The sequence below is a fragment of the Xyrauchen texanus genome, chromosome 43 (genome assembly GCF_025860055.1).
Source record: "Xyrauchen texanus isolate HMW12.3.18 chromosome 43, RBS_HiC_50CHRs, whole genome shotgun sequence".
Lineage (NCBI taxonomy): Eukaryota > Metazoa > Chordata > Actinopteri > Cypriniformes > Catostomidae > Xyrauchen > Xyrauchen texanus.
This window is the reverse complement of record NC_068318.1, coordinates 22,399,707-22,422,574: the sequence shown is the minus strand read 5'-3', so window position 1 is coordinate 22,422,574 and position 22,868 is coordinate 22,399,707. Positions and strand designations below refer to the sequence as shown.

General features: G+C 37.5%; 1 protein-coding gene across 2 annotated transcripts in view; it reads left to right on the top strand.

The window, feature by feature from the left end:
- Window positions 1-19,714, top strand: part of LOC127636188 (homeobox protein PKNOX2-like) — a 94,745-nt gene extending 75,031 nt beyond the window's left edge. For both annotated transcript variants that reach the window (XM_052116615.1, XM_052116616.1), the window contains exons 5-12: window positions 8,718-8,889; window positions 11,696-11,881; window positions 12,518-12,653; window positions 13,289-13,386; window positions 14,837-14,956; window positions 15,386-15,462; window positions 15,636-15,814; window positions 17,163-19,714. In XM_052116615.1, coding sequence (XP_051972575.1) covers window positions 8,718-8,889; window positions 11,696-11,881; window positions 12,518-12,653; window positions 13,289-13,386; window positions 14,837-14,956; window positions 15,386-15,462; window positions 15,636-15,814; window positions 17,163-17,410 — 1,216 coding nt within the window. In that variant the 3' untranslated portion in view covers window positions 17,411-19,714. The remainder of the gene's footprint in view (window positions 1-8,717; window positions 8,890-11,695; window positions 11,882-12,517; window positions 12,654-13,288; window positions 13,387-14,836; window positions 14,957-15,385; window positions 15,463-15,635; window positions 15,815-17,162) is intronic.
- The last annotated feature ends 3,154 nt before the right edge of the window (window positions 19,715-22,868 follow it).

Genomic DNA, 22,868 nt, shown 5'->3' with positions numbered 1-22,868 from the left:
TTTATTTCTGCACCTCTCGTTTCTCTAATTGCCAGTGTTGAGAGTTTAAGTTGTTGAGACTGTATGCTCCAGCTTGCGTTGCTTAATTATTAACAGTGGAATAAATGTGTGATATAGTAATTATTTTAATGAGTTACTGCACTGTCTTTTAAAGCTACTGAGACCTTCTCTTCATAGTAGAGACGAGGTTGGGGGTCTTTCTCCTGTAGGGTATTTGCGACACATCCAAAATTAGGTCCTATAAAATCCAGTAACCAAGAGTCGAAATGGCAATATGTATCCAGAGAATTTCCTGAGGGTGTAAAATTCTTTACTAAACCACAGTGCTTACAGGGAGCCGGGGAGGAAACTCAGGTGGGAAGCTGTAAAGTTTGAGAACTGAACAGAACACAGAAACCCAACAGTTAAAAGTGTATTCAAATTAGACAAAACTGGTTTACTCCAGAAATAAAAGCTCTACTTCTAACATGTCCTGGGGTGTGACATGCTATACTCAACTAGACTTTATCAACTATTAAAAATTTTGCTGATTGTTTTATACTTATTATGTGCATACCATAATAACATTTAATGAACTAAATGAACTAGTGAAGGCAACATTTAATTAAAAATGATGAAAAACGTATATTTTTCATCAGGGGGGCGGGGCCGGTCGGAATATCGCGTGCCAGGTCCCCAATCGGCCTGATGAGGCGCACGAGGGATAAAGGTGGCCGGTGACGATGGTTAGAGAGAGAGAGAGAATTACGGGCATGTCCGTCATGTGTGTGTTTGTGTATGCTTTTGGTTTAAGTTCTCATTAAATATAATTTATGTTGACAAGCCGGTTCTCGCCTCCTCCTTGCCCATCCTTTAACTGTTTTACATTGGTGCCGAAACCCGGGAAGGAGGAGGGATGTCCGTTGCAGAGTCCTCGACACTGCCGTCCACCCTGGAGAGCGCCACTGCCATCTTCCGGGTGACGGAGTAGCCCGACCGCCCGGATGTTTTACAGTATACTAACTGGTGACCAGTTGCAAGTTCTAAGACATGCACTTTCCTTTCAACATTCAAATATATATTTATTCAGTAATATCATGATGTTGGATTAGAAAAGTAATTATTTGTGGAGAATACTGTATTTATATGTTAAGTTATCACTCAAGCTTATTAACAGTTATAGGAAAGGTAGTGGCACAGGTGGATGCCAGAACTCAGGAGCATCTTCTTATGTGTTAAAGTCCAGGTCCTGCATCTTAAATCTTTGTCGTTTCTTGGAAATATTTGCCAAGATGTAAATAACGAGTGGAATAAAAAGACAGTACAGCAGTAATCACTTGTTTGCCATGAATGAGATGTTCAATTTGGTCCTTCTGTCTCTGCAGAGGTGGCTTAGAATGATACAAATCATTTCTGCAGCTTATCACCTCTAAGGAATTCAGATCTTGGAGAGGGACATCATTCACGGCATAATTTTTAAAAGGAATGTTCTGGGTTCAATGCAAGTTGAGCTCAGTCGACAGCATTTCTGGCATAATGTTGATTACCACAAAAAAATATTTTGACTCCTCCCGCCTTTTCTTTAAAACAATTTTAGGAATCTGAATTCTAATATGAACACATTTATAGTTGGCAAATGTAAGATTACAGTCATGTCATGATTTATGTAGTAGTCAGGTTGTAACAGTGTGGAATTCTTTAGATTAAAAATTCCATTGACAAAAATTCAAAACTTGAAATGACACTGAATGCTCAAGCAGCCAAATTTACTCGTAGAATAATAATGTAGTTGTCCTGTCATTCTGGGTTTTTGTCTGACAGGACTGTGGCATTATCGTCCCATGTCTGTCTTGTGTTTCGTTGTCTGTCTTTGTGTGAGTGCATGGTTTCGGTTGTATTCCCTGCCGTGCGCCCTACGGTCTGTCTTGTTTCATGTCGGGAGTACGGTGTCTGGATCCTGACTTCCTGTCTGGTTCGGTTTCGGTCAGTGTCTGGATCCAGACACTCGTGCTCCATGTCTGTCTGTTATTGACGTGGGTGCATTTTGCTTATTTCATCTTGGCACCATGCATTCGTGGTAATAAAATTTAAGTATAATAGATGCCCTAATATATTTAAACATAATCTTATGTAAGTTACGTATGTTACTGCATTAAATAAAAATAAAAATATATAAAAAAAAACACATCAGGCATTTCCATCTGCAGAACTGCCACTCACTGGAAGTTTTTTGTTTTTGGCACCATTCGGTGTACATTCTAGAGACAGTTGTGCGTGAAAATCCCAGGAGATCATCAGTTAAAGAAATACTCAAACCAGCACGTCTAGCACCAACATAATTACAGCTCTATATTTTTGAACCAATGTGGTTCAAATGATGGAAGTGTGACCTTGTTACTATGGATTCGGGAAACAGTCATGACTTGCTAGTTAATTTCTGGTGCATGGTGGTTAAGCAGTGAGTTGCATCATTGTATGGGAAACGCACCACAGAGTAGTCAACTTATCTGTGCAATCCCTAATGCTAGAATACTGGTGTAACCAACTGGCTTCTTTACTAACTTAACCAGCAAGACTTCTTTGGTCAACCACCTTCACCTGAAAGACCATTCTTTTTGACAAAACCAGCCCTAACAGGATTATTCAGCCTGAAAATTCATGCTAGTCTAAGATGGTCTATTCAGTAGAATTTTAACAACATCTATGTGTACATAGAACTGTGTCAGCTACAAGCTACTTTGTCTTTTGAAGCATCTCTGTTTATGTATAGGTGCCGGACCCCTGTAGGTGTGGTTATATTCAAGTATTGAAAGTCTGAATGGGGTTTATCTGTGTTTCTTTGCCTTCTCGCCGTGACACAGATTGGCACGTCTGTGGTGGGTGCTGAGTGGATTTGCATTGATACTGGATTTCGGTCTCAGGGTGCACAGTCATGCTGTCTTCTCATTGAGCTCCAGTGGATCAGGGGCATCATGGACTGCTAGAAGAGAGAAAGAGAGCAGAGCGAATAAGAAACAGGAAAAAAGAAAAGAACATCAGGAGTAAGAGATATAGCTTTAGAAGACACAGCAGTGCGTATCATTCCCAACAGGAGTGCTTTTAATTTGACAGCCAGAGAGGAAATGGTGAATCAGTTCACCCAAGCCGCAGTAATGCACCATAAATTCTGTTTACATTCGCTGTTGGGGAGCTCTCGCAGTCATTTGGTGCCCAACATTATACCGACTCTCCCCCTCACTCGGTAACGGTGCTGAGATTTCACAAACCTTACACAATCCGTTATCTTACCCAAGCCATGGATGCAACCCGAGAGCACATCAGTTAGGCCGCAATCTTATGACTGTTGGGCTAAATTATGTATTTCTACCAGATTATGGTAAATCGTTTACTGAAAGTATCTCAGGATATCTCTAAGGTCACATTTTTATCTCCGAGCAAGATTTTGTCCTCTCTGTATTTAGTCGTGACATGTTATGTTTTTGCCTTGTTTTTCATCAGAGTGTGTGAGTGTATATAATAAGTGTGTATTTCTGTAGGTATGAATGTATATATGTATATATGAATATAGATATGTTGTATATTTACTGCTTTTTCTATAAATGTAATGGTTTTAAGCCCCCCCCGACATAATTATATCTTGCATGGAATCTTAGTTGTGTTACTTTTTTGTTGTGTTTTGTTTCATTTTAGTTTTTTTGTGTTTTCATTTTTTATAATTGAATCCAATAAAAAGTTCTTCACAAACAAAACGTCAGTTTTCCGATGAAATGTCCGTAGAGTGCCGCCAAAAGCGACCATGAACCTAACCGTCAGTGGAGTAAAAATGTGAGTGAAAATACCTCCGAATCACACTCACCATTGTTGCTATTAATGTCTGGTTACCATGGGACCAGAACCCAAGTCTCGGATGTGTTGTGCTAGAGGAAAATGTGTTCACACATGAATCTATGCAAAAATGTCTGATGGGGTATGTCGCTTTTCATTAATTTGAAGTGATCCTTTTATCTAGCATAGGTTAAATGAAGGACCCAAGCCATATGTAACAAAACAGAACATCATAGAAACTTGGAAATTGTTTTTTTTTAAGCTACCACCTAGCAACCACTCAAAACATACTAGCAACCTTTCTAGAAATGTTCTAACAACCACCCAGAATACCCGAGCAACTGCATAGCAGCATGCTAAAAACACTCCGAGTACCCAATCAACCACATATCAATGCACCAATCACACTGACACAAACATTGATTAATTGTCTTTATGCTTTATGTTAAATAGCTATTTTTAACTCTTTATATATAACTCTTCACTACTGTGGTCCACTGATAAGATCTTGCAGTTGATGACAACAGACCATGGCTACCCATTACCCTGCAGTTAAAAGAGTGAGAGGTGAAAACAGTTTTGAAAAAGAGCAGCACCACTCATAGAAATCCAGCAGTCGGGGTCCCACATAAACCCTGATGGCAAATGGTATGTGTGTGCGTGTGTGTGTACCCCCCATGCCGGTGAACTCCAGACATTTAGCCTGGAGGGGGAAGTGTGTGTTCATGTTTACGTGTATGTGTTTGAGGAGTAGTCTCAGCATGGAGGCACTCCAGACTGGGTTTAATAAAGGCAGCAGCCACTGGCTGGCCCTGATTAGGATGGCAAACGTACTGGGTAAGCACACAGATAGCACACCCTCATCTCCCTAGCAGCCCGTGGGTGAACCCCACCCCCATTAAGGGCTTTGATTTCTCACATCTTTACTAAAATATTCACAATTAATTAATGGAATTTCTATAAGCTGAAGCAATAAAACTTTAAAGGAAAATGAAAATTCTGTCATCATTTACTCATTCTCATGTCATTCCAAAGTTGAGCTGCTCTCTTACATACAGTGAAAGTGGATGGGAACCAAGGAAATGTTGAGCACAGTCACAATGCACTTACAATGGAAGTGAATGGGGACAATTTCCTGAGGGTTCAAGGCAGAAAAGTGAAGCTTAATTTTATAGAATAGCTTACATTATTTCTTCTGTTAAAACCTGCATATTATTTGAGCTCTAAAGTTGTTTAAATAATTGTTTTAGGGTTTACTTTGTTGTAAAATTGGAAATAATCTGACACAGAGAAGGTTATGCACTTTTAGTTTATGTCTTGTAGCTATACTTTTGACTTGTATGGTTGTTGAGCAGTTGAACAGTCCTGTACAAATGTATTCATCAGTTCTGCTGACTCTTTCTCTCCCTATGAATGACACTTTTATGGGATAAGTAATAGTTGCCTAGCTTCTCCATCCTGAGACCTCTGCACTGCAGATAACATCTCTCGGTCTTTGGCGCCTTACCAGCTTTTGGTGTCTCACACTCTTTTTTTTTAAGGTCTTTGTGGAAGGTGAGGGTACAGATGCCTGGAAGTGCTGTGGTGCATGTACTGTCTCTAAAGCAAGAAATAACATGATTGTGATTAGTAATGTAAATCTGGTTATATAAATATGTCTGCATTTGAATCATCTGATGAGTGACCATAATTGTCGAGTGGCTAAAGTTTGGGCTCAGTATTTGAAGATTCCACAAAATCAAAATTGGAATTTTGTGGCTGTCCATAAAAGTACATGTCCATGCCATGCTTTAAGGTCATCTATAGTATATGCTAGTGTTCTTCAAAAAGTTGACAAAACACATTTTAGCACATATGTATAGTACATTTAAAATGTACATTATTTCTCCTCCAGGAACATAAACCAAATATATAGATGAGTTATCCAATATAATGATCTCTAGAATGGTAATGTCCCGCCCACTAATATAACAAGAATCAAAAATGTTCTTAGCTGCTCTATATCTGTCTTCACATTTGTATGCGAGAACCTCCTCTACCACGAACAACTGGAAAAAAATTTCCTGATGAATTAATAGCCATTAATGGACTGAGGTGAGCTGAAATCCCATATTTTCTGCTGCAAATAAATGTTTTGAAATGTAACCTCATAATGGAGCATTATTAGACACTACAGGGAATGTGATGTTAAAACAACCCTGTACCATGTGGCTTAACTTTCCAATTTGATTTTATGCTCTAATTTCTGGGTACCTTGTTCCTAAGCCTACTTGCCAAATCCTCTAAGAGCTAAATTGATAGCATCCTTTGGCTTTGGGCCTTTAGGGCTGTGTCCGGGTTATGATCCAGGGCTGCAGAAAGAGAGAAGGGGAGAGATAACCCAGCCATGCCCTCCAGGATTCAATGTGGCTGGGGAGGGGAGAGGAGAAGAGGGGCTGGCACGATAGAGAGGAGCAGGAAGAGCCCGGAGGGAGCACAGATCGCGTTGCTGCTCAGCGCTGCAAGCCTGTTTAGTATTCCTGTCACGTCAGCTGGAGGAAGCGGCATTAAATTGGGATCAGGCAGATTAGAGTCTAATATAGCTGGCTATTAAAGGCTGCAAATGAGAGTGGTGGGTTACAGCCGGAGCCTGGGCCCTTCAACTAGTCTCACAGACTCTCAGTCTCTTTAACAGGCTCTGCAAGAAAAAAAAAAGCACAAACTGGACACAAACATACATACACGCACAGGAACACAGACAAACAGATTAGGATAGGATGGGATAGGGTAGGGTTGGATAGGTTGATTAACTTACACATGACCCTTAATTGTTTTTTGTGCGATTGTCTTCTTCACTTTGACTGCCCTGTAAAGTTAAAAAGCAGTAAATTCAGCAAAATTTAAACTGAGAAAAATAGCTTTTTTTTTTTTCTGGAAAATTTGGAGTAGCCTATAAAACTATAAACTCTCTCTGAATTTTGAACATAGTTCATACCCACACTGATCATCTGATCACTCTGTCTTAGACTATAATCAGACAGATCATAGGGTTTTCAAACCTTGATGCCAAGGACTCAAATATTTGATGATCCCCTTGGGGGACACCCTGTGTGAGAAAAATAGCAAACATGATATTATAAAGACATGTTTTTTGCTAAATTAAATTAGTAAAAAATAAAATTGCTTTTATGGTGCAATTGTACTGAAGTAAAATTAATTATTACAATTTATATGGAAAATATATACTTTTTTATTAATTAGACAGTTTGTTTTTAGTCTATTATAGTAAGATAAGATGTTTAAACTCAAAGATAAACATTTTCAATTAACTTCAAATTGATTTAGCACTTACAATAAATATTGTTTCAAAGCAGCTTCAAAGAGAATAGTGAAGTACAACCTTTATTTCTTAAAAAAAAAAAAAGAAACATTAACGTAATTATAAGTAGATGTGTTTTTATTTCCTATGGTTTAAAACAATGGCTGTCAATATAATTTTTAATACATTATTATGTATTAATCCCATGGTTTTGGAATGAAATGGTAATAATTTAATAATTATAATATGTCATATATGTGTGTATATATATACTTTTTGCAAAAATTTTATTTCCAAATTTTATTTGCCTGGTCTAATATACCTGATTTTGGTCATAACTAAAAAAAGGAAATAATGTTTTTGTTTTTTTTTATACAATTTACCAAATGTGTCATGTTAACAGCATTGACATTTGTTGTATCATGAGTGGATGAATGTGTTTGCATAGGTTTTAGTCTCTCCAGGCTATTTTGCATTTGCAGGACATTAAAAAAATAAAAGACCCTGAGCTGAGTGAAGTTTAGATTTTTGCAGCTCTGCTTTTGAGCAGAGGCATCTCTATGGGTTGACTAAAACCTATGCAAACACATTCATCCACTCATGAGACAGCAAATGTCAGTGCTGTTAACATGACAAATTTCACCGTAACAGAAGCAACCTTTAGATAGAGCTTATGCCTACAATCAAATGAAGATGACAGGGAAGCTTAGGTATGTCAGCTGTTGTATATTGCCATCCATCTCAGCTGAAAAAATTAAGAGTCAGTTATTTTAGAATGACATTATAGCACACTCTGCATACTGTGCAGTATATAATTTGTACTGCCTATTATTTTTATTTATTTAAATGCAATGATAGACATTTTAAGAAGAAGTAAAATACATCTTTGCGACCTGATGAAGTTGCATGTGCAATTCAGCAAGTACCGTATAGTTATCATGTCAGAATCAAATTGTTAATATAAGTTTTCAATACACTTTTTTGTAACTTTTGGCAGTCCAATAAAATAATGATTCAAGAAGGGGATGTTAAAAAAACACAGTTGATATTGCTTCCTGTAACTGTTTAATAGATTGCTCTGATTGTATACTGTACATTTTGGCAAATGTAGTGCAGTAGGTCATGCAGGAATTCTATGCGTACAGAGAACATGTGTATTATGGACAGTATACTACAAAAGTAACAAGTAGTATGGTAGTATGCCATTCTGGACATACCCATAGACTTAAAGGAATTGTCTTATCATTCACTCACCTTTATAACCTCTCAAACTAGTATGACATTATTTCTTCTGCGAAACACATGCTAAGATATTTTGATGGAGATACAGTATGATGTGAATATATCCACACAATGCAAGTAAATGGGGAGCAACACTTCAAAGCTCCAAAAAGGATATAAAGGCAGCATAAAAGCAATCCATATGACTCGAATGGTCTCACCCAAAACCGGTCGTATCACTTCAGAAACGCTGTGTTCCAAAGAAGAAAGTCATACAAGTTTAAGGCAGCACTATGGCGAATAAATGATGAGAGAATTATAAGTTTTGGGTGAGCTATTCCTTTATGATCAGAACAAATGGTGTGTATCTTCTTCTTGTATCTTCTTGTGTCAGACATCCTCTATTCCCTCTTCTGGCTTTGCTGTTTGAGAAGTGTGAGCAAGCCACACAGGGATCAGAATGCATCACCTCGGCCAGCTTTGATGTTGACATAGAGAACTTCGTCCACCAGCAAGAGCAGGACCACAAGCCTTTCTTCAGCGAGGACCCAGAACTAGACAACCTGGTAACCATTTAGAAGCCTCTTGGAACTTTATTGATCATTTGCTGTTTTTTTTTAAGTACTGTTAGGCAAGTATACTTATAGCCTCTAAACATTCATTAAAGAAACTCTGTACTTCCTGTATATCTTATTGTCATATCTACACTGCCCTCTGCTGGCTGTGGTACTGGCATTGTACATCTTCCTTTCCTCTCCTTTAAAGGTGAACTGTGATATTTTTCTGATGTTAAAGTACTTTGAGAAGCTTTGTTATGCTATCAAAACATTTATTGATTTGTTTGAGCATCCTGACCAGCCAGACATGACAGCATAGGCTTAACCAATGATGTGAGTTTTGGGTGGGCCTATCTGTTTGGCCAACCAATGGGAGACAGGAATTCCATTTGGTCATGTCAATGACACAGGTATTATACATTTCACCTTTACATTTTGCAGTACTTTGGTTCTTGTAATACTTTTAAAAGAGTAACACCTCAGACTAGGGATACAACATAAAAAGTGCAGCATGGTAAAATAATATGTAGTTAATAAAAATTGAGAGGTATTAGTCACAATTACGCTCACCCATCTCTTGACAGTAGCTCTTTTTCTTTCTCTCTCTTTTGTTCTCCTTCCTGCTAACACCTGTTATATATATCCTCTCCTCTTCTTTGATCTGAAAGACAGTTAACAGTAATTAGAAATTAAAGGAAGGAGGAGAGAAAAGGTCAGTGTTCATCATTACCAGGGCACTCGGCCGACTAGTGCTGCTCAGTCTATTAACTCTGCATCTGTGTGCTTTACGACACACTGGTCACACACGGGTCTTCCACTCACTAACTCTTCGCCGCGACAGTTATAGTGGCTGTGCTGCGCACCGTTCTTGCCTCAGAGTGATGGCACCGAGCCCTGATTAAATGAGCTGCAGTAATTGGCAGATTTATCTCCTACTTGGCCAAGCATTTTTAGCCCATTTGGTCGTCCTTGAGTTCTGACTTTGAACGGCGACTATTTGAATGGGTAGTTAGAACTGAAAGTTCAGTCACGTCCAACAGTATCAGCAAAACTTTAAGTGTTTGTGGAATTAGACAAAGCAGCCAAGCAAACAATGGCATACAAATCTAGCTTACTGTATGGCTCAGCATTTATTCAGTTAGGTCTTTAATTGAACATTAAAAAGAGAACATTGGCATTAAAAAACAAAGCCTCATAGATTTTTGTATTTGAATGAGTTTGTCTCACTTATAGCACATTTGATGCTGTATCTTCTGTTTTATTTGTCCTACTGACAATTTGCTAAATTTTTGCAAAGACAGTCTTTAGAGCTGAACAAAAGTGTTTTTTGTTTCCTACTGGCCCAGTCGTGCTATTATTTCAGATTAAAAAATATATATATATAATTTCATAAATATATTTATTATATAAATATACTGTATATGTATGTATGAATCAATGTATGTGTATATATGTAAATATATTAGCAACATGTTTTATGTGTCAAAATATATTTCGATTTTTCATTAAACATTGTTATTTTTATAAATAGGTTACAACATATAAAATATTAGGTTTTAAAATTTTTAATAATAGCTGGAAATTATATATCTATAATTAAACTCTGTGACAGCAATACATTCATAAACAGGCTTTTGCTGGAAAATGATGGCATTTTAAACCAATTCTAATTGATTCAAAGACATTAACAAGTAATTTTGTGAATTTTGAACAAGCAAAAATGTATATGACAACCAACAAGATCACCATTACCTTGGTGACATATTTATATATGCAGAATTTGCAACAATAGTATTCAATACATTCGAAAATACACAATTCTTATGTTTGCATAAAAGCATAAAAACATATACATGTAATCAACAGACTGATCTTATGGTGAAATGGCCAATGGCCAAAGTAGTAAGTGTTGTTGGGAGTGTGCAGGGCTGGACTGGTAATCTGGCATACCTGGCATTTTACCGGTGGGCCGACGCACTTTGGGGCCAATCAGAGGCGGACTGGCCATTTTGAGAACTGAGCGGGCCGGTGGGTCGGCCACAAAACGTGCCGAATGGGCCGCGATAAGCTCAATGAGCTGCCGCGTTATGCAGAACAGACCACAAAATGGCGCCGCGATATGCAGTAAAGGACAGCGAACCCCCTCGACAAATTTTGGGCCAGTTGCCTTGTGAAATCCCAGGCCGATTTCTCTTCCCAGTCCAACCCTGGGCGTATGGGCGCGTATGAGCTCCATTTTCCAGGTGAAATATCCACAGAGAGGCACTGAAAGTGTGTTGTTTTCAGCTGTATAAGCAGAAATACAGCGAAGAGGAATGCATATTTTATGAACTATACCCCCCAACCAAACCTAAACCTAAAATGTAATGTTAGTGGGAAATATGCAACCTCTGAATCGTGCTTGTCACTAATAATGCAAATGCGATTACTTCCTGGTTTCAATGCAGTATCTGAACTGGGTCACCCACTATGCTGACACAACCTGCTCCGCAAGGATAACGTAAATACACTGTAGCTGATGCAAAAATGTCTGATAGGAGATGGTGCTTGTCAGTGAGTTGACATTATTTGACCGATCTTTGGGTACTGGAACTCTCAAAAACAACGTGATGTCCCGTGTGATCATATTGTAATTAACAATTGTAAGATATAGTGACAATGCAGCACTGACCTAATAGAGCAAATAGGGCAAAAGTGACAGATCCATCAACTGGCCCCAAACTCCCTCACAATGTTCCCTTATTCTTGAGCTGTGCAACCTTTGTGAAAGTATTTCTTGTAAACTGCTTCCTGTAACTTTTGTGTGTTGACGTAGATGGTCAAGGCAATCCAGGTGTTGCGGATCCACCTGCTGGAGCTGGAGAAGGTGAACGAACTCTGTAAAGACTTCTGCAACCGTTACATCACCTGCCTCAAGACCAAGATGCACAGTGACAATCTGCTACGGAACGACCTGGGCGGCCCGTATTCCCCATCACAGACCAGTCTCAGCCTGCATCAGGTGACTCACAAATACATTCTCCCTAGGCCTTTATTCTCAAGGCCAAAGGTTGCTGCTAACACATGCATACAATGTCATTTGAATGCGCACACTCTTACAGCAGTAACATTTACACTTGCACCAATGCAAACTCCTCTCATAGAGATGTAAAATGTCACGTTCGGCTTGCCCTCACTGTTCCTTCAGATTGACCTTTGCTGACCTCTGCGTGAGAAGACTTGCACACTGTTGAATGTTTTCGCCTGCAGTTTTCAATCGCAATTATTTTTCCCAAATGTTCTGATTGGGGTCTGAGAGTTTGCTGTGTTCAAATCAACCCAAAACAAACAATGCTTCTATACTGGATAACAGTCACCTTTCTGAAAAGTGCATGCCTTCTTTGCGATACAACACAGTTTTAAAAGTTACATTTTTTCTGCCATGGTGCATTTCATTAGAGGAACATATTAAAATAAATAAGTTGTTAACTTCTATTCCTATTATTATTTTTACATGTGCATTATTGGGACCCCAGACAAAAAAAACAGTAAAGTAAATTTCAACAGTACATGAGGATTTAAAAATTAGAAAAAACAAAGAAAGATTATCAGATTTTGTGGAAATAAGTCCGTCATCTGTTTCTTTCTCCCCCTGTAGGATCTGCTCCAAAACTCATCCCCATCTCTCACCTCTGTCTCCAGCACAGTAAACCCCTCTGGGATCGTGGTCCCTGCCGGCTCACTGCAACAGAACAACGTTGCCATGACCACTATCAACTCTCAGGTGGTATCAGGTGAGGTGGCCAATCATCACTCTGTTTGCCCACAGAGAGGAGAGCTCGAAAGCAATTTGACAATTCTCAATACCAATTTGGATGCCACAACGAAACGCTAACTATAGTAATTTGAGTAAACATTGTTTCAAGTTTTTTAACAGCTGTATCAAATATTCAAGTAAGTATTCAGAAACAAAAAAATATATAATCTTTACTGTATGATTACAATACTTATTAATGCACCTACTGTAAGTTACAAAGTTATTTAGCCAAGAGCATCAAGTGGTTTTCTCGTTTTCTTGTTATTGTTGTTTAATTATTATTAACAACATTTTAGACAGCGGCAGGTCTATTACACTGCATTTACACTTCATTACTTCTAACCCTAACACCATTCCAAAAAGAACACGATTTTCACAGAGTGAATAAAGAATGTCTAATTGCTGTGAAATCGGGATAATTAGCAGCAAAACAAGAACTCCTTGTTCTCCTTTTTCAGAATACTCTTTTGTTTTATGTTGGCACGGTGATTCTAAGATGAATTTATTTGTTTTTGGACTGCAGGATAATTATGTTTTTAGTCTCGTTTTTATAATAGGATGGGAAAGCCTATGATCTGACCTCAGTCCTGTGTCTATAACTGATTACCACAGGTGGAACGCTGTATCAGCCGCTGGCAATGGTAACCTCACAGGGGCAGGTGTTAACACAGGGGTTACCGGAGGGAACCCTCCAAATCCAAAACAATCAGGTGAGGCCAACACCTTCTAAACAGACAATGCATGCTGCTTTGCTTTGATGTAGAGGAACCACAGGGTTGGATATTAATGGCATACTCAACCGATTGAAAAGTAGAAATCTATTTTGTATAACAATGAAGAGAATTTAAGAATGCAAAATTATTTATAGGCTACAAAACCAATTTTATACTGAAGGTGTGCATCGTGACACGACAAAGCAAGATTGTGGCCATTGGAAACATTGGAGCAGTCTAGACTACAAGCTCCCAATGACTTCCCTTGACAGACACCCCATTTCTTTTTTAATGAACTGCATAGCTACACCAACCACTCTTTCTACTGTATGTCCCTTTGAAATACAAAGCTTTTATTTACAGATATCATATGTGTGATTTTATTTTAATTTTTTATTTTTAGCTAATTTGTTTTAATTTTAATGTTGCTGAATTCTAACCTCTGGATTTCAGCTAAAACGGTACAAGTCCATTTGTTTGGCTGTTTAGAAATGACGTGCAGCTTTAACACTCTCAGTGTAGACAGCAATAAAACACAATGTTGGTCAGTTCCAGTGTTGATACAGTGGGACTTCAGAACTGGTGGTTGTGTGTTTAGTGCAGTCTAGCCGTCGAGTATAAAACAGGTGAGTTTGGGTTTGACAGACAGCTGTAGCCTGTTTGGATACCTAACTTTGGGCCAATGCGCTTCTCTGCATGCAGGCTGGGAATAGAGATCCGCCCATAGCTATATCTCCAACAAGCTTTCAGTAATAATACCCCTGCATGAAGCCTCCAATTAATTCACCCTGCTTCCTGAATCACACACTCTCCCCCTGTTAGTGTTTGTGTGTGTATTTTGAGCAGAGAAAGGGGGAACCAGCTGCAAATGTAATGAGGAGGTTGTTTTTAGAGCTTGATTATTATTTATTTATTTTTAAAAATTTAAATCAGCGGGGAGCTGCTGCTTTTTATGGATTTCAGTGGCAATGGTCGCATGAAATTAATTATTCGTTTCTTTTATTAATTTATATATTCGCACATGAAGCACTCATAGATTATGCATGTTAAACTTCTCTGAAATGTTAATATGTCAGTCTCGGAATGCCGTGAAGCAATAGTATAATAATTTAGCTTGCATCCTTTAAACACACTCAATCTCAAACTTATTTGCATTTCTGTTGGCCTTACATTATTTGTAATTTAAAGTCTCTATCTAAAGTGTTCAATGAAAAGACAAACATTCAAGTCATTTTCTGCAGCTCTTTTAGTTGATGAAAGGCTTCTATAAATGTGCCCTCCTTGGCTTTAATTTTAGGTATCGTTACTCCCATTGCGTTGCTATGGTGACTGAAGGCATTCCTGCCCCTGCCAAAGAAATGGTGACTGGCGACTCTCTTTGTTTCCGTGGAAACTACCCTCCCTCTCCCCCACCCTCACTCTCTCATCTTCTCTCTCTTCTCACAAGGTGAACCTGGTCTTGTCTTCACTCTTGGACGGCGATGACAAGAAATCAAAAAACAAACGAGGTGTTCTTCCCAAACATGCCACAAACATCATGCGTTCCTGGTTGTTCCAGCATCTCATGGTGAGAAAGAGGACACCCTTTCCTCTTTGAGCTTGAGAAGTTTGGAATGTACTTAAATCAAGGTTTATGTATTCCAAATTGAATTAGATCTTAAATTAACCTTAATTTTATTCAGATTTTAAACAGATTACAGAATGTACGATTTTTGTATTTAAAGCTAGCTATCTATCTATCTATCTATCTATCTATCTATCTATCTATCTATCTATCTATCTATCTATCTATCTATCTATCTATATCTATCTATCTATCTATCTATTTCAATCTCTCTCTCTCTCTCTCTCTCTCTCTCTCTCTCTCTCTCTCTCTCTCGCACCCTCTCTCTCTATATATATGTGCTTTCAAATATGTTTAAATATTTACCATATAATTTTTTCCCCTGCTTTAAAGGTTAACATTCCATTTCTTTTTTATTTTATTATTTTTCAGCACCCTTATCCCACAGAAGACGAGAAAAGACAGATCGCAGCACAAACAAATCTTACCTTGTTACAGGTGAACAACTGGTAAGAATGCCTGTGTTTACTGTTAAGGTCGCTGAAGCTTTTCATTGCAATCCACAGTAGGATGGCGCCATCTGATGGCCACAAACAGAAACAGAGTATAGATTTTTTGCATTTTACAAAATCCTTGTATTTTATTTTCCTCCCTTTTCTCCCTCTCTCCTCTCTTTTCAAAGGTTTATCAATGCCCGCAGGCGTATACTACAGCCCATGTTGGATGCCAGTAATCCTGACCCTGCTCCTAAAGCCAAAAAGATGAAATCTCAGCATAGACCGACACAGCGCTTCTGGCCTGACTCCATTGTAGCTGGAGTCCTGCAGACACACGGATCCCACTCAACAAACAACTCAGACAGTTAGTCATTATAGTGCATACTCTTTAACGTATGATTCAAGTAATGTAGTCCATAGAGATACAAGTCCATATAGATACATTAAAAGGTTTTAAATTAATTTGTCCGGACATAATATTTTGCCACTTCTGCCAGTGTTGGGAGAATTTATCAAATCTACCATTCATGAAACTGTATTTTGCATTATTTTATATATATAAAAAAGTACATTAAGCTAGATTAAAGAAATATAAAAACATTTGTATTGAAATGGCACAATCAACTACGATGCTGCCGCCTGGTTCTCTGCTATTCACAGTTTGATTAAACATGAAGAAAATTGATTAAAGTGTTTTTCTAAATTTATATATCCTACTTTTTATAGAGGACACAAGTATATAAATTTTTGGTACATGCTTTGAATGTCTTTGATTGAAACCTCTCAAGTCACTTACAAGTACATCAGCAACGGTCTGATTTTTAATATCATTTTTACAAATCAACTTAAACCATGTTGCAGTGACCAGCCAAGTTACCAGCAATTAATTTTTATTTACTTATCAAAGCTATTATTTTTTCTTTTTATCAGTAAATGTTTACTCATTGTGCACAATTTGGTTTAAGAAAATGTGATAAATCATGTGGAAGTTTAGGGAGGAATGAGGAAAACAGCTTAAATATGGCCTCTTTTTCTTTAAAGGGGTCATGACATGTCTTTTTTGATTATTATCATATGTTTGTTGAGATTCACTTATAATATTAGTAAGGTTTTATGCACAAATATTTGGTCATACGTTTGTAAAACATGATAATTTTCACACTCTTTTTTTCACACTTTGGTGCATCTCTTTAAGACTTTACAGTAAACTCCCACTTTTATGATTGTCTCTGCTCTTGACTGACTTGCTCTCTCCTTGCCATCTCACTGCTCACCACTACTGGGTGGGCTTCAGAAGTGATAAGGTAAAGTAGGCATTGACGTGTTGTTGTGGTGGTAGTCAGATGCAAATGCCTACCACAGTGTGACATCTCAGTGTGGAGGAAGTAGAGAATGAGTGGTTTTGGAAGCTTGGTTTCAACAAATTCTATTTTTGCAGTGAGCAGGAAGTTTTGAGTTCTGAAACTTACAGTATTTTGTAGAACAATGACCACTTAATTGTCAAAAGATCAAGGAAAAATGTATTCCACTTGTCATGACCCCTTGTAATGTCACATTGAATTCTGTTCAATTTTTTTTGAAGAATATTCATTTTAGACACACTCTGATACTGAACAATGTATTGGGTGAACAAAAACTTGTTAATTGCAATCTATTTAGAATGTTACATATTTATTTGTGCATGTGTGCTTTTGTGTGTGTATGTGTGTTAGGTTCTCTGGGCATGGACGGCCTGCAGTCTCTATCCTCGGATTCTGCCACACTGGCAATGCAGCAAGCCATGCTGGGTGCTGACGATTCCATGGATGGCACGGAGGAGGAAGACGAAGAAGAGGAGGAAGAGGAGGGAATCGATGATGAAGAAGATGAGGAGGAGGATGAAGAAAGTGAGGGAGGCAGACACATGGCTGGTTCTGCCCAGAGAGATCTGGGCCTTAATCACAACAATGGACTGGAATAAAGGACCAGAGACACGAAAATGACATAATTATCTTAATTCGTACTTATACTATTCCCATGACAACACTTAAAACATTGTCTGAATGGTTTCCGTCGGACACTAAGTGCCATGGAACAGCCGATGAGAATTAGGAAGAGGGGCATATAAAAAATTTGTTGGACTTCTGATTTGTTTTAATGGGATAGTTCACCCCAAAATTAAAGCTTTGTCATCATTTACTTCTGCATTTTTGTCATAATCGATTGTGTTTAATAAACCAATTTATTTTGATACTTTAAAGATATGACTCTCGTGGATGTTAATTGGGTGTTATTTGCAACTCAAACATGTAATTACATTGTTATAAATTGCCTATTACATATTAATACATGCCAATGTTCATTAAGTTACCAGATTCACTACTGAAAACAGAAAAATAAATCACATAAATTTGCCTTTGATAACTAGAACTCAAAGTGCAGGAATTTTCAATGTATTTAAGAGCTACCAGGGGAATTTCATAAACATACAAATGATAAACAGACTTCATAGCAAGGATTGACCCTTCTTTTGTGTTCCACCAAAGAAATAAAGTCATACTGGTTTGAAACAAAACGAGAATGAGTAAATAATGACAGAATTGTAATTTTTGTGTGAATTATCCCTTTAAATATTAGATTTTGGGGTAGGAAACATGAGGAACATTACAGTTTTGCAAAGCGCATACTGAATATTGGGCAGTTTGCCAACCAGTCATGCTACTCTCATGCATATAATCCATTCAAGCCTTACTTTGTTAAATGTTTCCTTGGTTCTCAGGTGTCCTAGCATGACATAGTGTCTACCCTCTCTTAAAATCATATTGATAATTACCATGCAATGAGTGGATGTTTTAGGCATGTTATTTCTGTTTTTATTTTTGTAGAGTCTTGGAAGTTTAAAAAAGAATCAAAATTCCTGACAGCACAATGTATGTACATTTGATAGTGATGCATTTAGTCAGACACTTAATATTTATTTTCTAAACTGTCAAAAGGCAATGGCACAATCAACTATGATGCTGCCACCTGGATCTCTGCTATTCACAGTTTGATTAAACATGAAGGCCACGTTGTTTTGAGTAAAAATCTCAACCTTTTTCAAAACAAAATCACGTTGGGAGACTCAACATAGAGTGCCAAGCATCTCCTCTGTGTAAGGAACAAAGCACTTGTGCCCTTCCAAACCATAGGACCTACAAATGACGTTTACTGAAGAATACTGGTGGAATTAAGACATATTTGCAGGTGCGTATCAACAATGAAACGTCCCTCTTTATTTCATGTGAAGGACAAAACAAACTGATGATATTTCTAAGCTTTTGAGCTTATTGTGTCTACAGATTTAATCACCTGTTTCTGATGTGATGTTTAGAAAAGACAGAGAATGTTTTTGAATGTTATTGCAGTTGGTCTTTGTGAAGTACATGTTTTTCATTATCCTTTTCTTGGTTGTTTTTTAAATGGTTCTTCCAGAGAAACTGATGATATTGGAGGTTTTCAATTTGTTTGTATACATTGTTGTCATAATCTATTGTGTTTCAGTAGACCATTTTTGATAATTAAAATATATGATTCTAGTGGATGTTAATCGGGTGTTATTTTGCAACTCAAACCATGTTATTGCATTGTAATAAATGGTTAATTACAAATTAATATGCACATATTTTCATTAAGTTACCAGATGCTTTCGGCATTAAGTGCACTACTGAAAACAGAAAAAATTATCATAGAAATTTGTCTTTTATTACTAGAACTCGTGTTGAGTGCTGGAAAATAATCAACGTATTTAAGAACTACCAAGGCAATTTCACAGCAAGGACAGATTTCACAGCAAGAATTGTCCCGTCTGGAACCATGGCCTCCAGTAATGCTTGTTTGACATTTATTTGTAGCTGTATGATCTGTATGAATTGCATGTCCAAACCAGGAATCTTAATGTTCATTTCAATAATAAGTACAATATATAATTCTGTTGGGGTAGATGTAGCCTACTGATTCAAAATCAGGGTTCTAACACAAAGGTTACAGGTTCAACAACAAATAGACCCAAAACCTAAATTGACTTGCTCAGATTTAATGAAATCACAATTCTGCCCCATCATAGTAGCTTGTATAACTACAGCTGTTACAGTATATAAGCTAACAATGATTTTTAAGATATAGCTATAGTTAATTAAGCTACGACAATGGATCAAAATATCTGATTATAGATTGTTCTTTTGTTTGTTTTTTAGTCTTTGTTAGCATTTGTAATTCTGTAATTCCTTTATCCAGTATAGTGTAAATCAAGTTAAATTATGATCATTTATTAATAATAAAATTAATATCTTTGATATCAATATCACATTTTATAACATATATATATATATATATATATATATATATATATATATATATATATATATATATATATATATATACATAAATATAGAACCCATCAAAATTATATTTTGGTTGATTCAAGCCTTATATTAAGTTAATGAGCGATCTAGCCAATCAGAGCTTTGCATTGTTGCAGCTCATTGACGCCATTGTTGGTCTCATGTGCCTGTTCAAAAGAAAATAGAAGTGAATACAGACGTAAACGAATGTAATCTGTGAAGAACTGTACATGTGTAAATATGTTTTATTTGCCTCTTTTGGTTGCATATTTTGATGTGAATTGAATACTGATAAACCATTAAAGGTTTTTTTTTTCTTGAACTGGATTTTCCTATTTGATGGCGAGCCTCCCGAATACAATGCTAAAAACAAAAAGAGAGACAACGAACCTAAAGAAAAGGACAGTATTTTCCCTTACCCTTCTTACCACTATTTCTTCCCAAATTAAGAGACTTCCATCACATAGACTAACATTCCTCTTTCTCTAATTGGACTGAAATATCTCTAGTTTCAAATTTGAGAATAGAAAACTGATCAGTAGCTATTTGATGTGAACTTGAATCACTGATTGTTTGTGATCGCATACAACAATTGATTGAGAAGAATGAATTAATTTGAATACATTTGAAGATTCTTTTAAGAGATTTATTTTCTCTTGTTTGGGATTAAACATTTCAATTTTGAATACATACAGAGAGAAAAATGGAATGTGTGAACCCAGGATTTATTTTGTTTGTCACTGCACATTTAATTTCAATTATTTTATTACATCTAAAATTACATCAAACTTAACACCTTTTGTCATCCAAAGAAATGTCATCCTTCACCTATAAATCCTGTGTCTGTTATTGCTCAGCAAACCTGCTACCTCTTACCTCCAGCCTTATATTCTTCTGGTATTTTCTTTCACTGGTCCATTAGTTAAGTACCCGTTACACAGTGGCGAGTAGCCAGCCAGGAGGTGGCGCTGAATTGCTGAGTATTAACAGTTACGTTTCTAAAATTTCAAATTTTGCATCCTTGAATATTAAAAAACAATAATGGAAATAATTGAAGATGAAGGCATTAAAATTCCAAATTCAGTGATAGTCAGCAGCATAATTGAAACAGAGAAAGTTGAATAGTTATTTGACATTCTGAAAAAATATGGTTCTTTTGCCAAATCATTTCCAAATTGAATTTACAGTTGGAGTTGTGGATGCATAAAGTGTGACTTAATCCAAATGCAACTGCATATTACCGTTTGCATTTTCATTTACACAAACGTACAAAGTCTGCCAAATTTCAATTGGAAAAGCAAAGTCCATTTGCAATTGCATTTCCTATGTCTTACGATTTATGGCCCTGTCATTTTGAAAAAGCAATATTAATTACCCCATTTGCTATTTCAATTCCTCAGCGTCCCGTATGGAGCCTGCCAAAATTCAAATGGAATCGCAATTTTCTTCGCACTTGCATTTCCGATGCCTTACAAAGAATCCTGTCAATCAGTTTTGGGGTTGGGAGTTCATATTGTGGGGCATGTTTGTAAGTCACAATTGACTGCATTTTAGAGCACCTGCCGCCTTGCTGTCTACGGCCAAGGATGTGTGCGTTTTTGTACATTATTTTAGCTTTCCACTAGGGATGTGACATGAAGCTGAGTGAAGCTCTGAAACTTTTTCTGAAACACCCATCAGAATGCTTCAAAGTGTCAGGAGTGTCGAAAATCATCTCGGGTTACGTAGTGTAACCCTTGTTCCCTGAAAAAAGAACAATCCTACATTGTGACCAGCTGTGAATATGTGTGTAACACGTCAATGAACATTGACCGGAATTTATAGCCTCGGCTGGTGAGATCATTGGATGCACCTGTGGCCAGGCTATAAAGAGACGCGTCACCAGAATGTCATCAGATATATTTTTTTCTGAAGAGCAGTCCTGGGACATCCCAGTGCGACATCTCGTTCCGCTTTTTTCAGGGAACAAGGGTTACACTACGTAACCTGAGACGTTCCCTTTACAAAAAGCTTCACTAGGATGCTGCGCTGAGAAAAGTGCTTTGGGAACGAGAATACCCACGCCGCCGCACTGAGGCTGTCCGGACCCCTACAGTTGTGAAGTGTGCTCACAAGAACGTGAGAGGTCTCAGACATGAGCTTGAGATGTCGACTCAAGGACATAAGAGCCTAGAGTAGCATGAACATCCAAACTATAAAATTTGATGAATGTGTGCGGAGAGGACCAGCCTGCCGCATCACAAACTTGCTGCAGAGGGACCCCTCTAGCCAAGGCTTTAGAGGAGGCGACCCCTCTGGTGGAGTGAGCCCCAATGATCTCACCAGCCGAGGCAATATATTCCGGTCAATGTTCATTGATGTGTTACACACATATTCACAGCAGGTCACAATGTAGGATTGTTCCCAAAGCGCTTTTCACAGCGCAGCATCCTAGTGAAGCTATTTGTAAAGGGAACATCTGTTGGATGGTCAAATATAAAGCAGTCATAAACCCAGGTGCGGAACTCTGTTAATACCAGTTCAAGATTTAACCCATTATGCACAATCATTTTAAGCTTCTGATAATATGATTAACACATTAAAGTGTGGCAAACATTATAATAAGGGTGAATATGATTCAATGTAATATTAATAACAATACATAAATATGAATAACAGAGTTGATTGAGGCAATTAAATAGTGTGTTCTAATTATTTTGTGTTTTTCACACTGGGGAGGAGACGAGAGAATTTCATGATGCTGAATTCACCACTTCTGTAAGGAAGCAGCTCATCACTTAATCCAATACACACTTTGATTCAGGGCATCATTGGAAATTGCGCTGCATGCTCAATGCATGACTTAAAGCTTCAGTGTCTTATGTAACATCACTAGGGTGTATTGTTTTCAGAGAATATTCATGCGGCTTAATTGACCATCCTTAGTGGAATGTTTAAATAATGTACACAAATACAAATCTCCTTCTTGGCTGATGACAGCAAGGCAGCAGGTGCTCTAAAATGTGGTCGACTGTGACTGATGTCACTTCCAATTACAAACATGTCCCACAGAATAAA